This window comes from Erythrolamprus reginae, chromosome 2 (genome assembly GCF_031021105.1).
Source record: "Erythrolamprus reginae isolate rEryReg1 chromosome 2, rEryReg1.hap1, whole genome shotgun sequence".
Lineage (NCBI taxonomy): Eukaryota > Metazoa > Chordata > Lepidosauria > Squamata > Dipsadidae > Erythrolamprus > Erythrolamprus reginae.
The window spans coordinates 168,411,526-168,430,229 of record NC_091951.1 but is presented as its reverse complement, the minus strand read 5'-3'; the positions used below and the strand labels follow the sequence as shown (position 1 = coordinate 168,430,229).

The 18,704-nt window shown below is 43.5% G+C and overlaps 1 protein-coding gene across 1 annotated transcript in view; it reads right to left on the bottom strand.

The window, feature by feature from the left end:
• CACNG1 (calcium voltage-gated channel auxiliary subunit gamma 1) overlaps positions 1-17,769 on the bottom strand; it is a 32,501-nt gene extending 14,732 nt beyond the window's left edge. The window contains exon 1 of the mRNA XM_070735983.1: positions 17,526-17,769. Coding sequence (XP_070592084.1) covers positions 17,526-17,769 — 244 coding nt within the window. The remainder of the gene's footprint in view (positions 1-17,525) is intronic.
• Between the last annotated feature and the right edge of the window lie 935 nt (positions 17,770-18,704).

The following is an 18,704-nucleotide window of genomic DNA, read 5'->3' as shown; positions in this document are numbered from 1 at the left end:
GGGATGAGAAAACAGTGGTAGGGAGCAAGGCAAATTAAGTTTAAGTTTAAGTTTAATCAGATTTGTATGCCGCCCCTCTCCGCAGAGTATTCATATTGTTCAGTCGAAGCCTTTGGCAGTGGGGAAAACATTAAAACATGATCCACGTGGCTGCAGATAGGAAAACAGCTTCCTGTTTTTATATCAGAACAATTGGAACTGGGCGATCTCGATTAAAGAGACCTTGTCGCTTTCCATCTACTCGCCGGAAAATGTGTGATTGAGCTGAGAAATTGATCAAGGAGATTTGCGCCTACTGTTCTACCGCTCCCTGAAGTCTTCTTTATGAATTTACATCGCAAAACAAAGGACAATCAGTTTGTACTGAAATCATCTGTGGAAATTGGGTTCTTCGGTGCTGGTGTTTTTTTTTCTTAACACACAGTAGTGATGACTGTTTTATTTGAGGCCAAAGGAAACTAAAGCACAAAAATAAATTAAAAGCAGACAAGGATCCCCATTCATTGCAAATCTATTGGGGGAGGGGGACAAGTTAGACACTTAAGAGCGTGTGCACAGTCTGCAGGAATATTTGGGTGACTCTCTTAATAGGAGGTGGGTTGGGGAGATGAAGTAGCTTTGCGGAGGGAAGTGAGATTACTTTTCATTAAATATATCCTCTGGCAAAAAGACAAGAAGCAGTAAAGTGGCAGATTGTCGTCCACAATGCCTTTGCTGAAAATACAAACGCAACTGGTGTTTATTCAGTGATGGGCTACCAAAATTTTTACTACCACACTGTGGGCATGGCTTATGCATTTTGTTTCAACATCTTTCAGTGCAAATTGGGTGCTCTGGGGTGGAGCTCCATATTTTGTTACCGTACCCGTAGGAGCCCATCACTCTGTTTATTTTATTCCCATTCTCCCCAATAGACTTTATCCCCCCACCCCCAACAAAGCAAAAGTGATCATATTCAAGGCTGGGATCATAGAGCACATTTGTTTCATTTATTGAATGAATCCAATATCTCACCCTGCAGTGCTGTGGTTACAGGACTGGACTGATTCATAGAACCATAGGGCTGGAAAAGCCTTGGAGGTCCTCTGATCCCAAAAGCTGCTCCTGGCAGGAGAGCTTATATGAACAATGATTGTCCAACCCTTTCTTGAAAAATTTCTAGTGGTGGACCACCCAAAACTCTGGGAGGCAAGTGATTATATCGATTAATCCATTGATTAATTGCTGTCACTGTCAAGAAGTTTCTCCTTAGTTACAGGTTCGACCTATCTCTGATGAGCTTCCACCCATGGCTTCTTGCCTTGTTCTTAGGAATTATGGGGAATAAATCAACCTCCTCATTTCTGTGATTATCACTCAAGTATTGGAAGACAGCTATCACATTTCTCCTAATTAATCTCTTCATTAGGCTAAGCCAGTGATGGCAAACCTTTTTTTGCTCGGGTGCCAAAAGGGCGCTCATGTGTGCATGCCCACACCCATAATACAATGCCCTCTCTCCACACATGCCTGCACAACCCTCTCTGCATTGCCCCCCCGTCAAGCATACTCACAGACCTCACTGAAGTCTCTGAACTTCTGATAGGCCAGTTGGACCATTTTTCGTCCTCCCTCAGGAGGCTTTCCTTAAGCCTGAAGAGGATGAAAAACAGACCCAACAGGCCTTCTGGATGTTAATTTCTGAACGTCTGCTAGGTCCATTGGGTCCGGTTTTCGCCATCCACAAGCTCTGGAGGCTTTTCTGAAGCTGAGGAGAGCGAAAACTTCCTCCCTTGCCCTCCAGGAGGCCAAAAATCAGCTGGCCACATGTGCACTGGAGCTGACATAGGGCAATGCCTTCCATGCCCTGAGATATGGCTCCACGTGCCACCTTTGGTACATGTGCCATATGTTCGTCATCAGAGGGCTAGGCATACCTACTTCCTTTAACTCAAGGGTATCAAACTTTAACTCAGGGGTGCTTAGATTTGGCCTATAGGGCTTCCATGGATACAATGAAGAAATGGCCTGAGATGTCTCTGCAAGCTAAAATGGAGCTCGAGAGGGCTGCGTACAGACCTCCCCAGCTCTGTTTTCAACTCTGATGGCATCCTGCAACCCTCTGCCAGAAAAAAATGGAGCTTGGGAGGGCTGCATGTGGGCCACCGCAGGCACCCCCGATATGAGTAACGTTGAGCTGGCCACGCCCAACCTGGCCACTCCCCATCACCCCCCCCCCCCAGGTCAAACACAACCCTGATGTGGTGCTGAATGAAATCGAGTTTGACACCCCTGCTTTAACTGTTTCTCATGTCATTTATCCCGCAGCCCCAGTGGGGTTCTTTCTGCTGTTGGTTGGCCACTGAGAGAACAGATTGCTGAACTACAAGGGCCAGGGGGTATGATCCAGCAGTAGTCTGCTTATATTCAAATAAAAAAAATTGCAAATATTTACAAAATTAATACTAACGTACTTCTAACGGATGGCTACCTAAATGAATCCATCAATAAAATCACTAGGGGGATGGATATTCTCAGCTTCACTATTAATAACAACCAGAACTTTGAACCATATTAAAACTATCCTTCTTATCCCTGCTTTAATTATTTAAAAGTTGTGCCCCACCATATTACCCTGTTTTCCCCATAATAATACATCTTCTGATAATAAGCCCAATTGGGCTTTTGAGTGCATGGCAATAAGGCCATGCACTTATTTCAGGGTTCAAAAAAATATAAGACAGTGTTATGCCGGCATCACGTTATAAGCCCCAATTAAGTCTGAAGTGTAAATTCAAACACACACTCTCTTGTAAAGTAAACAAAGGCAGTTTATCACACAGAAAAAATACTGTCCAAACGCACTTTTATCAGCCAAAGTGCTCTCCCACAAAACACACACTTTGAATGTTGTGTTAAGCCAAAACAAAAGCAAAACAGATAAAAGGCAGCTGTGAAGACGTCACAGCCACCCCCCCTCCAAGAGTCCTCACGCTTACTTAACTGTGAATTTTTCCACAAAGTCCTTGAAAATCCTGAAGCAGTTCACAAAAGTCTTTGTAAATCCCGAAGCAAGCCACAAGTCTCTCTCTCTCATAAAACGGATAAACTCCCACACCGAGAGGCAACAACGCTGACAATTTATGAGCAGCCCAATTATTCTAATTGCCCCAGCCACAGATGTTCTCTCTTATTTTCTATAATACTTGCACAGTTGTTCCTTCCTTGTCATAAATCTGCGTCTGCGTGCATCTATGAATACCTCCTCTTCCGAATCTAACGAGGATGATGTTTTTTTCACTAATGGTGCAATTAGCTAATGGGCCTGTAATTACCTCCTCATCCGATCCTGCATCACTCCCAGAATCCTCCACTGACACAGAAGCTTCACTGTCCGAAGCTGTTGGATGTAAAACCGGCCTCTGGTAATGTGAGGCTTCTCCCACACCAACCCCCACAGTCCTCGGAGCAGGAGCTGGCCCAGAGCCAACTACAACAAACAGGGTCTTATTTTCAGGGAAACACAGCACTTAAGTCTAACTCAGCCCAGCTTAGTCCAGTCCAGTCTATTTCATGTTGCTCATCATTTTGATGGGGACAACAAGGTAATGACACCCTCTCCATTTCATTCTGATAGGCCTTTAATCAAACTCCTGTTGTACAGAATTAACCACTTGATCCTCTATGACTGTATAAGCCTGTGTCGATCAAAGCAAAGGCAACTGGAGTTATAATTTGAAAGAAATACCATAAGCAAAGGCTGAAGCACCGGCAGCTACCACCTCAAACACAACACACATTCACTGGGGGTATCTCGCCTCCCAAATAGCCTGTCAAATGAGTTTAATGGATGAAATACAAATTCAATTCAATTCAATTTATTAGATTTGTATGCCGCCCCTCTCCATAGACTCGGGGCGGCTCACAACAATAATAACCCAATACATAACAAATCAAATAATTAAAAGTAATTAAAAGCCCCTTATTAAAAAGAAAACATACACACAAACATATAATGCATAAACTGTATAGGCCCGGGGGAGATGTCTCAGTTCCCCCATACCTAGCAGCAGAGGTGGGTTTTAAGAAGTTTATGAAAGACAAGGAGGGTGGGGGCAATTCTAATCTCCGGGGGGGAGCTGGTTCCAGAGGGTCGGGGCCGCCACAGAGAAGGCTCTTCCCCTGCGTCCCGCCATATGACATTGTTTAGTCGACGGGACCCGGAGAAGGCAAACTCTGTGGGACCTAACTGGTCACTGGGATTCATGTGGCAGAAGGTAGTCTCGAAGATATTCTGGCCTGATGCCATGAAGGGCTTTATAGGTCATGACCAACACTTTGAATTGTGACCGGAAACTGATCGGCAACCAATCCAGACTGCGGAGTGTTGGTGTGACATGGGCATACCTAGGGAAACCTATGATTGCTCTTGCAGCTGCATTTTGCACGATCTGAACACTCTTCAAAGGTAGTCCCATGTAGAGAGCATTACAGTAGTCGAACCTCGAGGTGATGAGGGCATGAGTGACTGTGAGCAGTGACTCTTGGTCCAGGTAGGGCCGCACCTGTGTGTGCTCCTGAAGACAACTCCAGTTTGAAATTTGGAAAGATGCTGAAAAGCATTTTGCTAATGCAATACTAAGCAGAGTTGTGATGATTTAATCTCCAGGGGTTCAGCTGATCTGCAATGGTTGAAGAAGCACCATGCTTTGCAAAACAGCCCTGGGAATTTGAGTGTGTGAACATAAAGCATATTGTTCCACCTTAGGCAGCCGACTTCATCTGCAGGAGGAGACGGCACCTGGGAAGATTCCTCCTGTAGTTCTCTCTCTCTGGCCCATCTGTCAGAGAAAACAGCACTCCGTGGACTTGCCTGAAACCTGAGGAGCTTTCTCTTCCCATTGTTGGGCTGATGTTTGATCCAGCTGTGGCGGCGGCTGCATTCCAATTGGGAAGAGGCGCATTCTGGCTTTCGCCACAGGAAGGCAACAGAAAGTCTTGAGAGAGCTGTCTTAGGAGGAAGCAGGCCTATGCTCTGCTATAGGAAGAAGCAGCATCTGTGCCTTCCAAGTTTCATCGAATGACAACACTAATGATGATGTAACAGCGGAGCACGGCTTATCAGGCATGGGGGGTGGGGTAGAAGCATTACAGATGGGCTTCAAAGACTGTTACTTAGATCCGTGATGACAGGGGCTGTCAGGAGATGATAGATTAGATAGATGATAGATGATTACACAGATAAATAGCTGATCAATAGATGGATAGATGGATAGACAGACAGACAGACAGACAGAGATGATAGATAATACATTAACATAGAATGTGAGCACACACAGAGGTTTGGATGGATGGATGGATGGATGGATAGATGGATGGATGGTTAGATAGGTGATAGACAGACAGACAGACAGACAGATAGATAGGAGAGGATAGATTAGATGGATGGATGGATAGATAGATTGATTGATAGATAGACAGACTGACAGACAGAGATGATAGATAATATATTAACATAGAATGTGAGCACACACAGAGGTTTGGATGGATGGCTGAATTGATAGGTAGATAGGTGATAGATAGATAGATAGATAGATAGATAGATAGATAGATAGATAGATAGAGACAGATAGACAGATAGGAGAGTATAGATTAGATGGATGAATGGTTAGGTGATAGACAGACAGACAGACAGATAGATAGATAGATAGGAGAGGATAGATTAGATGGATGGATGGATAGGTAGATAGATGGATGGATGGATGGTTAGATAGGTGATAGATACATAGATAGATATAGATAGATAGATAGATAGATAGATAGATAGATAGATAGACAGATAGATACAGAAGAGAGAGAGAGAGACAAACAGAGACAGACAGATTCATAGATAGATAGATAGATAGATAGATAGATAGATAGATAGATAGATAGGTAGATAGGTAGATAGGTAGATAGATGGATGGATGGATGGATGGATGGATGGATAGATAGATAGATAGATACAGAAGAGAGAGAGAGGGACAAACAGAGGCAGACAGATTCATAGATAGATAGATAGATAGATAGATAGATAGATAGATAGATAGATAGATAGATAGATAGAGACAGATTCAATCAGCAGTGCCCTGCATCTCCTAATAAGCTGCTTTTGAATTTGATTTGTGATATGGTAGGACAGTGGTAGGTTTGTGGATGTGGATGAGAAAGAGTAAAGAGAGGCCTGGCCTTGTGTTAGCCTAAGGCTGCATCATATTTTTTTCTTTGTCAGCTCCACTGAACCCAGGGTGGTTTATTGCCAAGTGAGGGTAGACCTATCAAGACTGGAATATTTGGATTTCAGCCCTTGCTTTCCTGCAGAGATCAAGGCAAATCATAACATGACCTTATACTTTGCTTATCTTATTAAAACAATGTAATGATTTGCAAACCAATGTCATCTCTACTTCATGCAAATATATATAAGGGAAGGGAAATTAATTTAATGAATGTGTATCTGAAGCTATATTTTTTTGAAGAGCTGAGCTTCAGGAAAAATAATACATTCAGCTGAGAAAAATCATAACCGGCTAGTCCATTTCCTTTGCTCAAGTCAGTACTCCGGGTCCACTACAAACCAGAATCACAACCCCTCTTCTGAAAACCTACCACCAGCTTCTCATGAAATATCAATTAAGGTTCTAATTTTTAAATTAACTTAATTTTTTTTTAATGCTATAAGGGAAGTTAAGTTAAGCAATTCTGCTCTCTAAGGGAGACTGAAGGCATGTGCTCCTGGACAGCGTGAACATACTCAAATAAATGAAATTTAATCCCCTTTTTTTGATATGTGGATTTAGGGACAATGAAACTTGTTTTCAGGCTAAGATTTCTATTTGGAAAGCACAATACCTCTTTCCTTACCTAGTGATAACATCTGTGTACGTTCGCAACAAAGAATATCTTTGTGTCCAAGGGGATTTATTTTTAATAAATATGGATTTATAGAAAAGGAAATAAAGGAGGGATATTTGGTGACTGGTTGACCTGGAAAAAGATAAGACAACACACTGCAAAATGGTAAGTCTCCATTGCATTTCCCCTTAATGATCGTTTAATAGTTATTCTATTTATAAAAAGCTTATACAGTGGTACCTCTACTTAAGAACTTAATTCGTTCCATCACCAGGTTCTTAAGTAGAAAAGTTTGTAAGCAGAAGCAATTTTTCCCATAGGAATCAATGTAAAAGCAAATAATGCGTGCAAACCCATTAGGAAAGAAATAAAAGCTCGGCATTTGGGTGGGAGGAGGAGGAGGAAGAAGAGGAGGAGGAAGACAGTCGCTGCTGAAGGAAGAAAATTGAGGTGAGGGTAATCAAAAAAATCCAAAACTTTAAGGCTTAAAAAAAAAAGAGGGACTCTGAGGTGGCGAGGAGGAGCACACGCCTCCCATACACCCGGCACAAGACTGCCTCCCATACACTGCGCCAGAGAGAGAAACCCAGGGGGAATGGCAGGAAACTGGCCAGGGCTTCGTACCGCTCTCAAATTTCCTGGGAAATTTTCCCAGGTTCAGGTTCTTAAGTAGAAAATGGTTCTTAAAGAGAGGCAAAAAAGTCTTGAACACCCAGTTCTTATCTAGAAAAGTTCTTAAGTAGAGGCATTGTTAGGTAGAGGTACCACTGCATTCTTCTTATGGGATAGCTTACTCCTTGTGATAATGATTAAAGGTAATCTATGACTTATGACCACAATTCAGGCCCAAAATTTCCATTGCTAAGCAAGACATTTGTCAGGTGACGTATGCCCCATTCAACAACCTGTTTTGCCACAGTTGTTAAGTAACTCACTTACATTAGTAACACAGTTATTAAGTGAATCTGTCTGTCTGTTAATCTATCATTATCTATCTATATCATCCATCATCTATCTCTCTCATTATCTATCTATATCTATCTATCATCTATTAATCATCTAACTTTATCTGTCTGTCTGTCTATCATTATCTATATATCATCTATCATCTCTCTCTATTCTATCCTATCCTATCTACTCTCTCTCTCTCTCTCTCTCTCTCTCTCTCTCTCTCTCTATCTATCTATCTATCTATCTAAACATATATCCATTCTAAGATAAAAATACAGGAAATAGTATAAGGGCAGACTAGATGGACCAGGAGGTCTTTTTCTGTTGTCAATCTTCTATGTTTCTATGTTCTATGTTTCTATCATCTGTCTGTCTGTCTGTCTGTCTGTCTGTCTGTCTGTCTGTCTCTATCTATCTATCTATCTATCTATCTATCTATCTATCTATCTATCTATCTATTGTCCATCTATTGTTTATCTACCTTACAATTAATCATTTTATTCCATGCATCCATGCATCTCTAAATCCATCCATCTTCTGTGTGTGCACACATTCTATAGTAAGCATCCTCACTGAGTGATCACATCAATCTACTTTGATATTATTGGATGAATTTAAAGCTCATAAACTACAGAGGTCTTAATAAAGCAGATCCCTAACAGTGCAGCTGGAGAGTCTATTTGGTGCCTCTGATGTATATCAGCCATGTACCTGTTCGAGAAAAGCAATTCATGGCCCTCCGTTGCCTTTCAAATCTGCTCAGTAAACAAAGAAGCAATTATAGAGCTGGTGAGTTAACTATGAGCCACATGACTGGAATTGATGGCCCCTAACAAGCATTGGTCTGCTGGGGAGGGAGGGTGCAGGGTCAATGAGCATGCTTAGAGACCGATTTTGATGGGCTTTCCTGGGATTTTAGTAAAATGGCTGGTTTTTTGGGGGTGGGGAGGGGATTTTCCTGTCATCCAAGATCGTTTGGAAATTCTCACATTTCTTTATACTGGCAGATCCTGCCGTTTGTTACTCGCCGCAATTATCTTTTATTATTTTTATAGTGCTCTCAAGACACTTAGTGCTTTGCAAAATTAAATTAAAGGGCTGAAAGCTTTGCAATCATCTGCTCGCTTTCCTGCTAACAAATGGCAAGCGTTCAATTTGTCTTTAGACTCGCTTTCTCTGGATAATCACAGGCTCTCGGAATGGGAGAAGGCAGCGCTCTGGAAGATAAATAGGAACTCCTGCGGTTCTCCTCAAGCTGTGTTGGGAAACAATTAAAATGTTCCAGCCTCCGGCCATAAAGGCTGTCACAGAATCCCAGGTACCCGGGTGTTTGTTGTGAAAACTCTTCAGAGGTTGTCTTCGTGGTTCTCGTTACAAGAGGACGGGGCCACCATGAACGAGCCTCATCCACCTTGATTTATAGAGTCATTCGGCTGCAGTCGTTGACGCTCAATTTATTTGCTCGGCTTTGACAAAACCGCCTTCTCCTGCAGCCACCTTTCCCTTTCTGTGCAATTAATAATTACCATATCGTAGCGAGCGCTTTCAATCGCTTGAGATGTTCCGCGTTTCAACTCCACGTTCAAATTATGAAACATAATAAATAACCAAAGAACAGTTCAGCATGGTCGAAAGAATTCTTTACATGCGACGGAATGATGGATTAATAGATCGGCAGATTCTCAGGAGAGTGGGTACATTGGTGAGTGGGTGCCATAAGCAACAGGTCCCAGATTTGCACTGATAGTTTCCCTTCTGAGCTAGCCCCCTTGACAACTGGGCATCAAAGAAACTAAACACCGACTTCTGCAAAGGCATCTGCACTTCAGGCTCCTTATCGACATATATTTATAGTTTGGGCTTGTTAAGAAAGGGAGTCAGGGTTCTGCCAGTTTGGTGTGTTGCTAGGTCAAATTGGGATTGTAGCTGCTGTGGGCGTTCTGGTTGTCCTGCCCTCCAGAATCTTCAGACATAGTTCTTACTGATTTTATTCTTTTTATGTCCTCTAAGGCAGTGTTTCCCAACCTTGGCAACTTGAAGATATTTGGACTTCAACTCCCAGAATTCCCCAGCCAGCATTCGCTGGCTGGGGAATTCTGGGAGTTGAAGTCCAAATATCTTCAAGTTGCCAAGGTTGGGAAACACTGCTCTAAGGCTTCCTAGAGGAACGCCACAGCTATTGCCTTGTGTGGGCAAAGAACTATGGATCAGACTTGTTCCCCAGGCTATCTGTGCCATGCAATGCACAGACTTACTTAGCTTCACCTTCATACAAAGCTGTCGCCTGAACGAAGGTTGAAGAGGGCAGAGAGGGTGGTAATCACATGACTGTGATTTGTGACTACTCCATTTTGTGATTGTTATTTGTGACTGGCTTCCAACAATAGCAAGAGCAGGTTTGTGTACCTTTTCACAGTGCTTTACAGTCCCTCTAAGCATTTTACAGAATCAGTGTATGCAGTAATGGGCAGACAAAGATTTTACTGCCACACTGTGGGTGTGGCTTATTTTGTGAGTGTGGCTTGATGGTCATGTGACCAGGTAGGAGTGGCTTGCCAGCCATGTGACCAGGTGGGAGTGGCTTGAATGATCATCATCGTTCAAGTGAACTGTTCAGTCCTCGACTTACAACCTCACCAGTGTCGCTCTCTGGGGTGACAATTTGCTTTGTGTTTCCAGCGCTCTCCTTCCTGGGTCACCCGCCTGCCTCAGGCTGGGTAGCCAGGTGAACGGGTGCTGATCAGCTGTTGAGAAAAGATGGGGGAGGAAAAGGACCTCCCGCAACTCATGCCAGTGCTGGTCTCCCTGCCACTTTCCGAAGAGGAGGAGGAGGACGGGAGGGGGGGATTTAAAAATATCAGAAAGCCGAGGGAGAGTCACAAGTTAATTATTGCTGCACGATGCCTTTTCATCTCAGTTGTGGGCGGAGTGAAGGCTTCACAAGGGGAAAAAGAGGAGGGGGAAAAAAGAGAACCAAGCTGAGATTGGTAATCCAGGAAGTGACTGCCGCTGGTGAGCTGGAGCTGTGCACTCAGCTTCATTTCTGCCTGTGGAAATGCATTCCACCCCATCCTGCCTGCTGCCCACCCCTGAGTGTATGCCCCAACAATCAAGGTCCTTCATGGCTAACTATGGCACGCATGCCATAGGTGGCATGTGGAACTATATCTGAGGGCACGTGAGGCATTGCCCTATGTCAGCTCCAGTGTGCTTGTGTGCACTGGCCAGCTGACTTTTGGCCTTCTGGAGGGTGGAGGAGAGGCCATTTTTGCACTCCGCAGGCTTCAGGAAAGGCTTCCAAGCCTGTAGATGACAAAAAATGGACCCAAAGGTCCTACTGGAAGTTCAGAAATGAACTTCTGTTGGGACTGTTGAACCAGTTTTTCACCACCCACAGGCTTTGGAGGCTTTCCAGAATCCTGATGAGGCCAAAGTCTAGAGGTTTCAGTGCAGACATTCCCCCACTCCTAGTGGGTCGCCTCAGGGTTCTCCAAATCAGAAGGCACTAACAAGAATTTGTTCAAGGTGAGACGACCCTGACCGAGGTCAGGGGAGTTCCTTTCTTTCATTCATTCGTTCGTTCATTCATTCATTCATTTATTTATTTATTTATTAGATTTGTATGCCACCCCTCTCCGTAGACTCCGTAGACTTTTATTATAAACAGATATCTAGAGGATAGGATACATGTGACAAGCCAGGTCCAATATAAAATGATGGCACAATACTGCAGCAAAGTTCATCCAATTGGAAAGGTACAACACTACAGGTGAGTGAGTGAAGAATTTGCTGAACCATGCCTTTTGTGGAATGTGCTCAGGTTAGGGATCGTTTGGACTTTAGCATAGGTTAAACCTGAGTATGGCCCTTCAGCTATACACAGGCATTTCCATCTGCTAAAAGTCAAACGGGACAACACATATGTGTCTTACAGCAGTAGCCTGGACACTATGTTGCAACATTTCAGTCAGGCCTGTGTGTATGCACGGAGGGGGGGGCACGAGGGAGGTTGTATGCACATGCGTGGGAGGAGTGCATTGCATTATGGGTATGGATATGCATGTGCATGCTACTGCACACATCCACCCTTTTGGTACTGGAGCAAAAAAAAGGTTAGCCATCGCTGATCCTCATTTTACTAACCTCCGCAGGGTGGGAGGCTGAGTCAACCTTGAGCCTGGTGAGAATCGAACTTCCAAATTGCAGCCATCCGGCAGTCAGCAGAACTAACCTGAAGTGCTGTATTCCAACTACTGCATCACCATGATTCATCAAGGACAATTGGGGAATTTGCTTAACAACTGTGTGATTCACTTAAATGACTGTGTGATTCGCTCAGTAAAATTTGTTGTAAGATCAGGTCTGGTTGTGGGACAACTCACTTTATGACTGCCCTGACTTTGGATGGAAATTCCAATCCCAATTTTGATCATAGGAGAAGGACCACCTATAAGTATTAGTGAACTCCACCAACAGAGAGCGAGCGAGAAGGAAGAGGTTTTCATTGCAAAAGTATTAATTGATGAGCGGGTGATATTGGAAAAACTTGAGTTTTGGGGCAAAACAAAGATAAGCAGGTTAAGAAAAGGCAATTTCCCTTGATAGGGAAATTAATGAATGGTAGCATTTAGTTTCAAGGGAAGAGAACGTGACATATGAAGGTAGGTGATGAGGTTGCAAGATTTTATTTCTGGAAAATAATTAAGAATGCATAATATATGTAGTCCTTCAATTACAAGCAAAGAAAATGGGGAAGGCCGATTCACTTAACAACTTTTATTTACTTAACAACTGCAGCAAGTCATTTAACAACTGGTATGTTTGTGTGTATGTTTGGTTTTTATAATTAGGGTTTTTAGTTGTTTTATTAAATTGGATTGTTACATGTTGTTTTTACCATTGTTGTTAGCCGCCCCGAGTTTGTGGAGAGGGGCGGCATACAAATTTTTTTTATTTTATTTTATTTATTATTTAGATTTGTATGCCGCCCCTCTCCGCATCCAATAAATAATAATAATAATAATAATAATAACAACAACAACAACAACTGTGGCAAGAAAGGTTGTAAAAAGGGTTAAAATTTGCTTAACAACGTTTCATTTAGTAATGGAAATTTTGGCTCCAGTTAAGGATATTTGTAAAAATCTGCATCCACATTGAATAAAATGTTGAATACAGTGGTCCCTCGATCATCGCGAGGGTTCCGTTCCAGGACCCCTTGCGATGATCGATTTTTCGCGAAGTAGCGGTGCGGAAGTAAAAACACCATCTTACTTCCACCGCCGCCCGCCCTTCGCCCGCCCGCCCACCCACGCCGTTGCTGGGGCTGCTTCCCAGCTGGGAAGCGGAGCTGGGATGTCCCCAAGCGCGCGCGCGTTGCTGGGGTGGCTTCCCAGCTGGGAAGCGGAGCTGGGGTTTCCCCAAGCGCGCGCGCACCGCCCGCCGGCCCACGCCGTTGCTGGGGCCGCTTCCCAGCTGGGAAGCGGAGCTGGGATGTCCCCAAGCGCGCGCGCGTTGCTGGGGTGGCTTCCCAGCTGGGAAGTGGAGCTGGGGTGTCCCCGCGCGTGCCGCCCGCCCGCCCACGCCGTTGCTCGCGCCGCCGCTGGGGTCTTACCGGGGCAAGAGGGGGAAGACCCAGGGAAGCCGCCCAGCAGCTTATCTGCCCGGCGGGAAACTCCACCATCTACGCATGCGTGGCCATAGAAAAAAGGCACGCATGCGCAGATGGTGTTGTTTACTTCCGGGTTGAAAACTCGCGATATAGCGTTTCGCGAAACTCGAGATCGCGAAACTCGAGGGATCACTGTAAACCCAAATGCAAAATAAATAAATAAAAACAAACAATCAAACCACCCCACCCCAGTATTTTTTTTTTATTTGAAGGAGTTTGGGCAGGCAAATTGTACTGAATGAAGATATTTATTATTTTAAATGTATCGGCCTCCCAATTCCAATGGACTCTGGGCTCTACACAAAGCTACGGAAAACATAAAAACAGCTTAAAAAATTGAATCATGCAGAACACCCAGATTTTAATAATGGATTGGACACCAAAAATGACAAAACAAAACAAGAGCCACGGCAGAAATAACATCAATCCAAAACCTAGGACCAAAGCCAGATTTTCAAGGCCTTCTGGCCCTCCAGAAGACTCTAAGACTCTTCCAGAGGGTGGGGACTGCATCTCCTCAGTTGACACCAGGTTGGCCATGTCCAATGGAAGGGACTTGGAGTACATTCACTCTGCCTGGAATGTCCTGGGTGGCGTCACCCGTTGGAGATAAGTGGTCTCTCAGATATCAGGTTTTCTCCACAACCATTGAAAGAACCAGCAATAGCACAAGATGTCTAATTGCTTCTTCCCTTCCTCTCTCTCTCCCTTCCCTTCCCTTGGTAAAAATGTGAAAGCAATCTAGGTGATCTCACTCATCAATACCTCCTTCCGAGATGTCTCCCCTCAGGACAGAACCCTGCATAGTGGGAGACTGAAAGGGATAGGAATTCTATTCCTTGTCACCAGACTCCACTTGTACATAGCAATAGTACTTAGATTTACTGTATTTTTCATATAAGATGCATCTTAGTTTTGGGGGAGGAAAACAAGGGGGGGGGGGTTTCTGCTTCTGCCTCCCAGCAATTTGCCTCCCAGAAATCAGCCCAGATGATATATACTATTTGCTATGTATTTCTGTGCATGTGTGCCTGACCCATAGAAATAGCAAAGAATTGGAGAAATGTACATTATGGCAGTATATTAATGCCAGAAAGGTTTCTTAAATGTAGTCACACAACTCCTCCCGATTATTTATACAGATCTACTCCAAATATGACTGAGTCACGGTTTAATACTAAAACAGGACACTGTTACACTTCAGACTATACTTGTACAGATGCTGTTAAAATTGAAGTGGCTTTTGGGAAATATACATTATTCTCTGCTATTTAAAAGAAGATACAATAGCACTGGGTCTCTTCAGATCCAGCATTTATTTTAAAAAGCTTCTTCATTTTGTTAAGTTGTCTTGAACAATAATAAAGCAGTCTTTAAAAATCAGTCTAATAATTTGAACATTCTATTATTATTATTATTATTATTATTATTATTATTATTATTATTATTCTGCCAGGCTCTCTGATAGGAGCCTCCCGAAAATTCAAGGATACAAATTTCAGACACACACATGTTTGAAAATTCAAAACAATGTTCTTTATCACATAAGTCAAAATAAACAAAGCACTCTTTTTGTATTGCAAAGAGCACTCTTCCCAAAACAATTGGGTAGTCTGTATAATTTCCCTTAAGCACTCATTAAGTACTTAGCCAACAGCTGTGGAGAAACTTCACACCCCTTCTTCTTCCAATGAAGGGAGACACACACACACACGCTGCTCTGCTTTGGTTTCAAAGGCGTGAAAAAGCAACAAAGTCCAGCACACAAGATTCCTGATGAAACTGCAACAGATATTCTTCCACATTGGCCAAACCCACATGCTGCTATTTATAGCAGCAGCCCTAATTACTGGAGCACCACCCAAACACAGGTGGCCTCCCTTATTTCCTGTAATATGTTCTTACTTGGTCTCTTCTACGCATAATTCTGTGCTTGCGTGGGTCCAAAATATCATCATCTGAAGCTATAGAAGATAAGAAAGATTGACTGCCTTGGCTGTGTGCCAAGCCCTCCTCTGCCGAGTCACTCCCACCTTCTTCTTCGTCTGAGGAAACTAAACTCTGATCTGATTCTGTCGGCAATAACACAGGCCTGTGACATGTTGAATTTTCCCCTGCATCCAACTCCCCATTCCCTGGGGCAGGAGCTGGGCCAGAGCCAACCACAACATATTATTATTATTATTATTTATTAGATTTGTATGCTGCCCCTCTCTGTGTTTATACCATGTTTCCTTGCAAACAAGACTCTATCTCAAACTTTTTTGAACCCTGAAATAAATGCTTGGCCTTATTTCCAAGCACTCAAAAGCCTGAATGGGCAAGACATCAGGGGATGTCTTATTTTCAGGGAAACAGGATAGTTATTGACTTACCTCCTTGCAGCAAAAAACAAAAAGCCAGTTTCAGCACATCGTGATTAGCACAAGAAAATAAAAATCTGCTTCCCAGCAATTTGCCTCTTTTCACTTTCAGTTTTAGCACAAAGCAGATAATAGTTTCAGGCCAAGGGTGGGTTCCTCTCAGGAGGAGCAAACTGGCAGCAAGGTAAGTTGGAATCCACACCAGTTTCAGGCTGCAGGGATTACCATAGCCTATTGCTGGGCAGGATGGAGCTACATTCAGGGCATAAGATGCACCCAAGTTTTCACCCTCTTTTAGGGGAGAAAAGATGTGTCTTATACACTGAAAAATACAGTATATACCATTTACAGATTCATTTAACGAACATCATAAAAATTGTCATAGAATCAGGTCCGATTGAATTTAAAACTGCAGACTTATGACAAAAAAAATATCTCTGTCTGAGCTGTAATTGTAATTCAAGGACGACCTGTATGGTCATACCATATAATCAGCCTACTCTATCATGGCCCCAATGCAGAAATCATACTCCAGTAGTCTTTATTTTCTCTGCCTTGAAACCAAACTTAGCGGAATGGAAAAGACAACCGCCCCATCCCATTTTTTTCTAAAATCAAACCAGCAAAACAAATATATGAAGCAGTAGCTGGTGAGTGAGCTCTCTTCCTGGCATCAAAAGCCTTGGAATTATTCAAAATCGAATCTATTTATCAACAGCGCACAAAATGATTAAAACACAATCCTCCATGATATCATGGAGCCATATTGGTGGGTAAACAAGCTCAGGTTCGCCGTGCATATTCATGCTGGCTAACTGATTTTCGGGCCTTCTGGGCCCACTGGGAGTTGGAAAACAGCCTGTTTTCAACCTCCAGAATGGGAGGGGAAGGCTTGTTTTTTCTCCCTCCAAGCTCCAGAGCCTTTCTAGGAGCCTGGAGAGGGTGAAAACGGCCTCCTCCCACCCCCAGAAGTCCTCCTGAATCTGGAAACATTCTGTTTGCCAGCTTCTGGTTGAACCAGAAGTTCTAGTTTTTTGGCTCCCCTAGGCTTCAGAGCCTTTCTAGGAGCCTGGGGAGGGCAAAAACAGCCTTCCCCATACCTGAAGGCCCTCCGGAGGCCAGAAATGGCCTGTTTCCCAGTTTGAAGAAGTTGTGTGCTGGGAGTAAACTATGTGTGTCATGAATGCATGTGTGAGGGCCTCCACATGGAATTATGGGTGTGGGCATGCATGCACATGACCCCCCACTCTCCTATTTTGGCACATAAACCAAAAAAGGTTCGCCATCACTGGTCTAGGCTTTGAAAGGTGCAGTATCTAATGAAACCTTGATCAATTACATGAAAAACGTGGAGATATTTTGCCAGAACTTTTCTTTGCACTCAATCACATTCCTATTCTTGAGGTGGAACACAATAATTTTTTACGTCTTGACTGCTCATTCTCTCTGGTTTTCTTTTAATAGCATTTTCCCTCCTTGACAAAACCGGTAGAAAATAACCCAGAAAATTTTTGCCTGTAGTAGGAAGTAGCCCTATAATTTATGCCAAGAGAGACAGAACCTCAAGGAAGTGAGAACAAACAGACCTGAAAGCAAAACTCATGGCCAAACCGCATACTTTAAAGCAAGTCTATCATGGTGTTTAGGGATCAGAGCAACCAACATACCTCCTGGCAGGCTTATGGGCCCACAACCCTGTTCCTTCTCCATGTTGTTTTCTTCAATGTAGATCCGTTTGATGCAGAGCCTCCATAACCCAAAGTGAGCCGTCTCACAGGTAGTGTTGTATTCCTCCACCATAGGACTCAGCACAGCCCAATGATCGGTCACCACTGCTGTGAACATCAAGGCAACCCCTATCAGAATAATAACAAAGGTCACCCGGACTTTGAGAGCTTTGCCTTCAGTCATGGCTGGAAAACGTAGGATATAAAGAGGCGCTAGGTGTTTCTTTTGCTCCTCTGGTAAGGAGCACTGAGAGTTGCTTGAAGCTTCTCTCAAAAGGCTTGGTGTAGCTAAGCATGTTCAAATATCAGCCCTGCTATTCCAGAGGGGAGGAGGTTGGGGGCTGGGGGAAGACGGGCAGTTCGCTGTGGGTACACCTGTTGGGATCCATCAGATGACAGGGCTGGCTTGGACTGAGGTAATGCTATTAATGTCTAGAAGGGGGGTAGTCACCAGGGCTGTTCGAATTACAGGGCAGGTAGGGAATTCCCTTCCCTTCCCTCTCCTCCCCTTCCCTTCCATTCTTGACATTCAGCCTTTACTCCAATCCTCAAGGTTTCAATGCATGGTGAATATGTTGAATTTTGGAACAGTTTGCCCTACACTGAAGGTTGTTGAAAATAAGAGAAGTGAATCCACAGCAGCTCTTGAAGAAGTTAATTGGGGAGAAAGAGACATTAATACAAATCATGAAAAGTTCACTCACCTCTGATTTGGCAATGACACTGAGAGGATCAATCACAACCTCAAAGAGGATGAAAACTGTTTAAACAAGCTCAATGAAGCGAGTAATGCAGTTAGTTTAAAGATCAATAGAAACAAAACTCAATATATGCGCAACTGATTTTTTCAATACTAGAAAATGAAGCTTGGAAATGAGCCAATAGAAGATGTGAATTATGCCATCTAGCTTGGTCAGGAAATCAATATTTCATACAAAATTGACCAAGAAGTGTCACGAAGGAGAACAGTAACTCAACTCTGCTAAAGCTCAGCTCTGCTTTAATGACATAAAAACATTTCCCCAGCAGATGGGAAACCCCAAGACAAGAGCAAATACTTTCCACGCCTTGACCTTTGCAGCAAGAACCTATGGATGTGACGTGCGGTACTGACAGAAA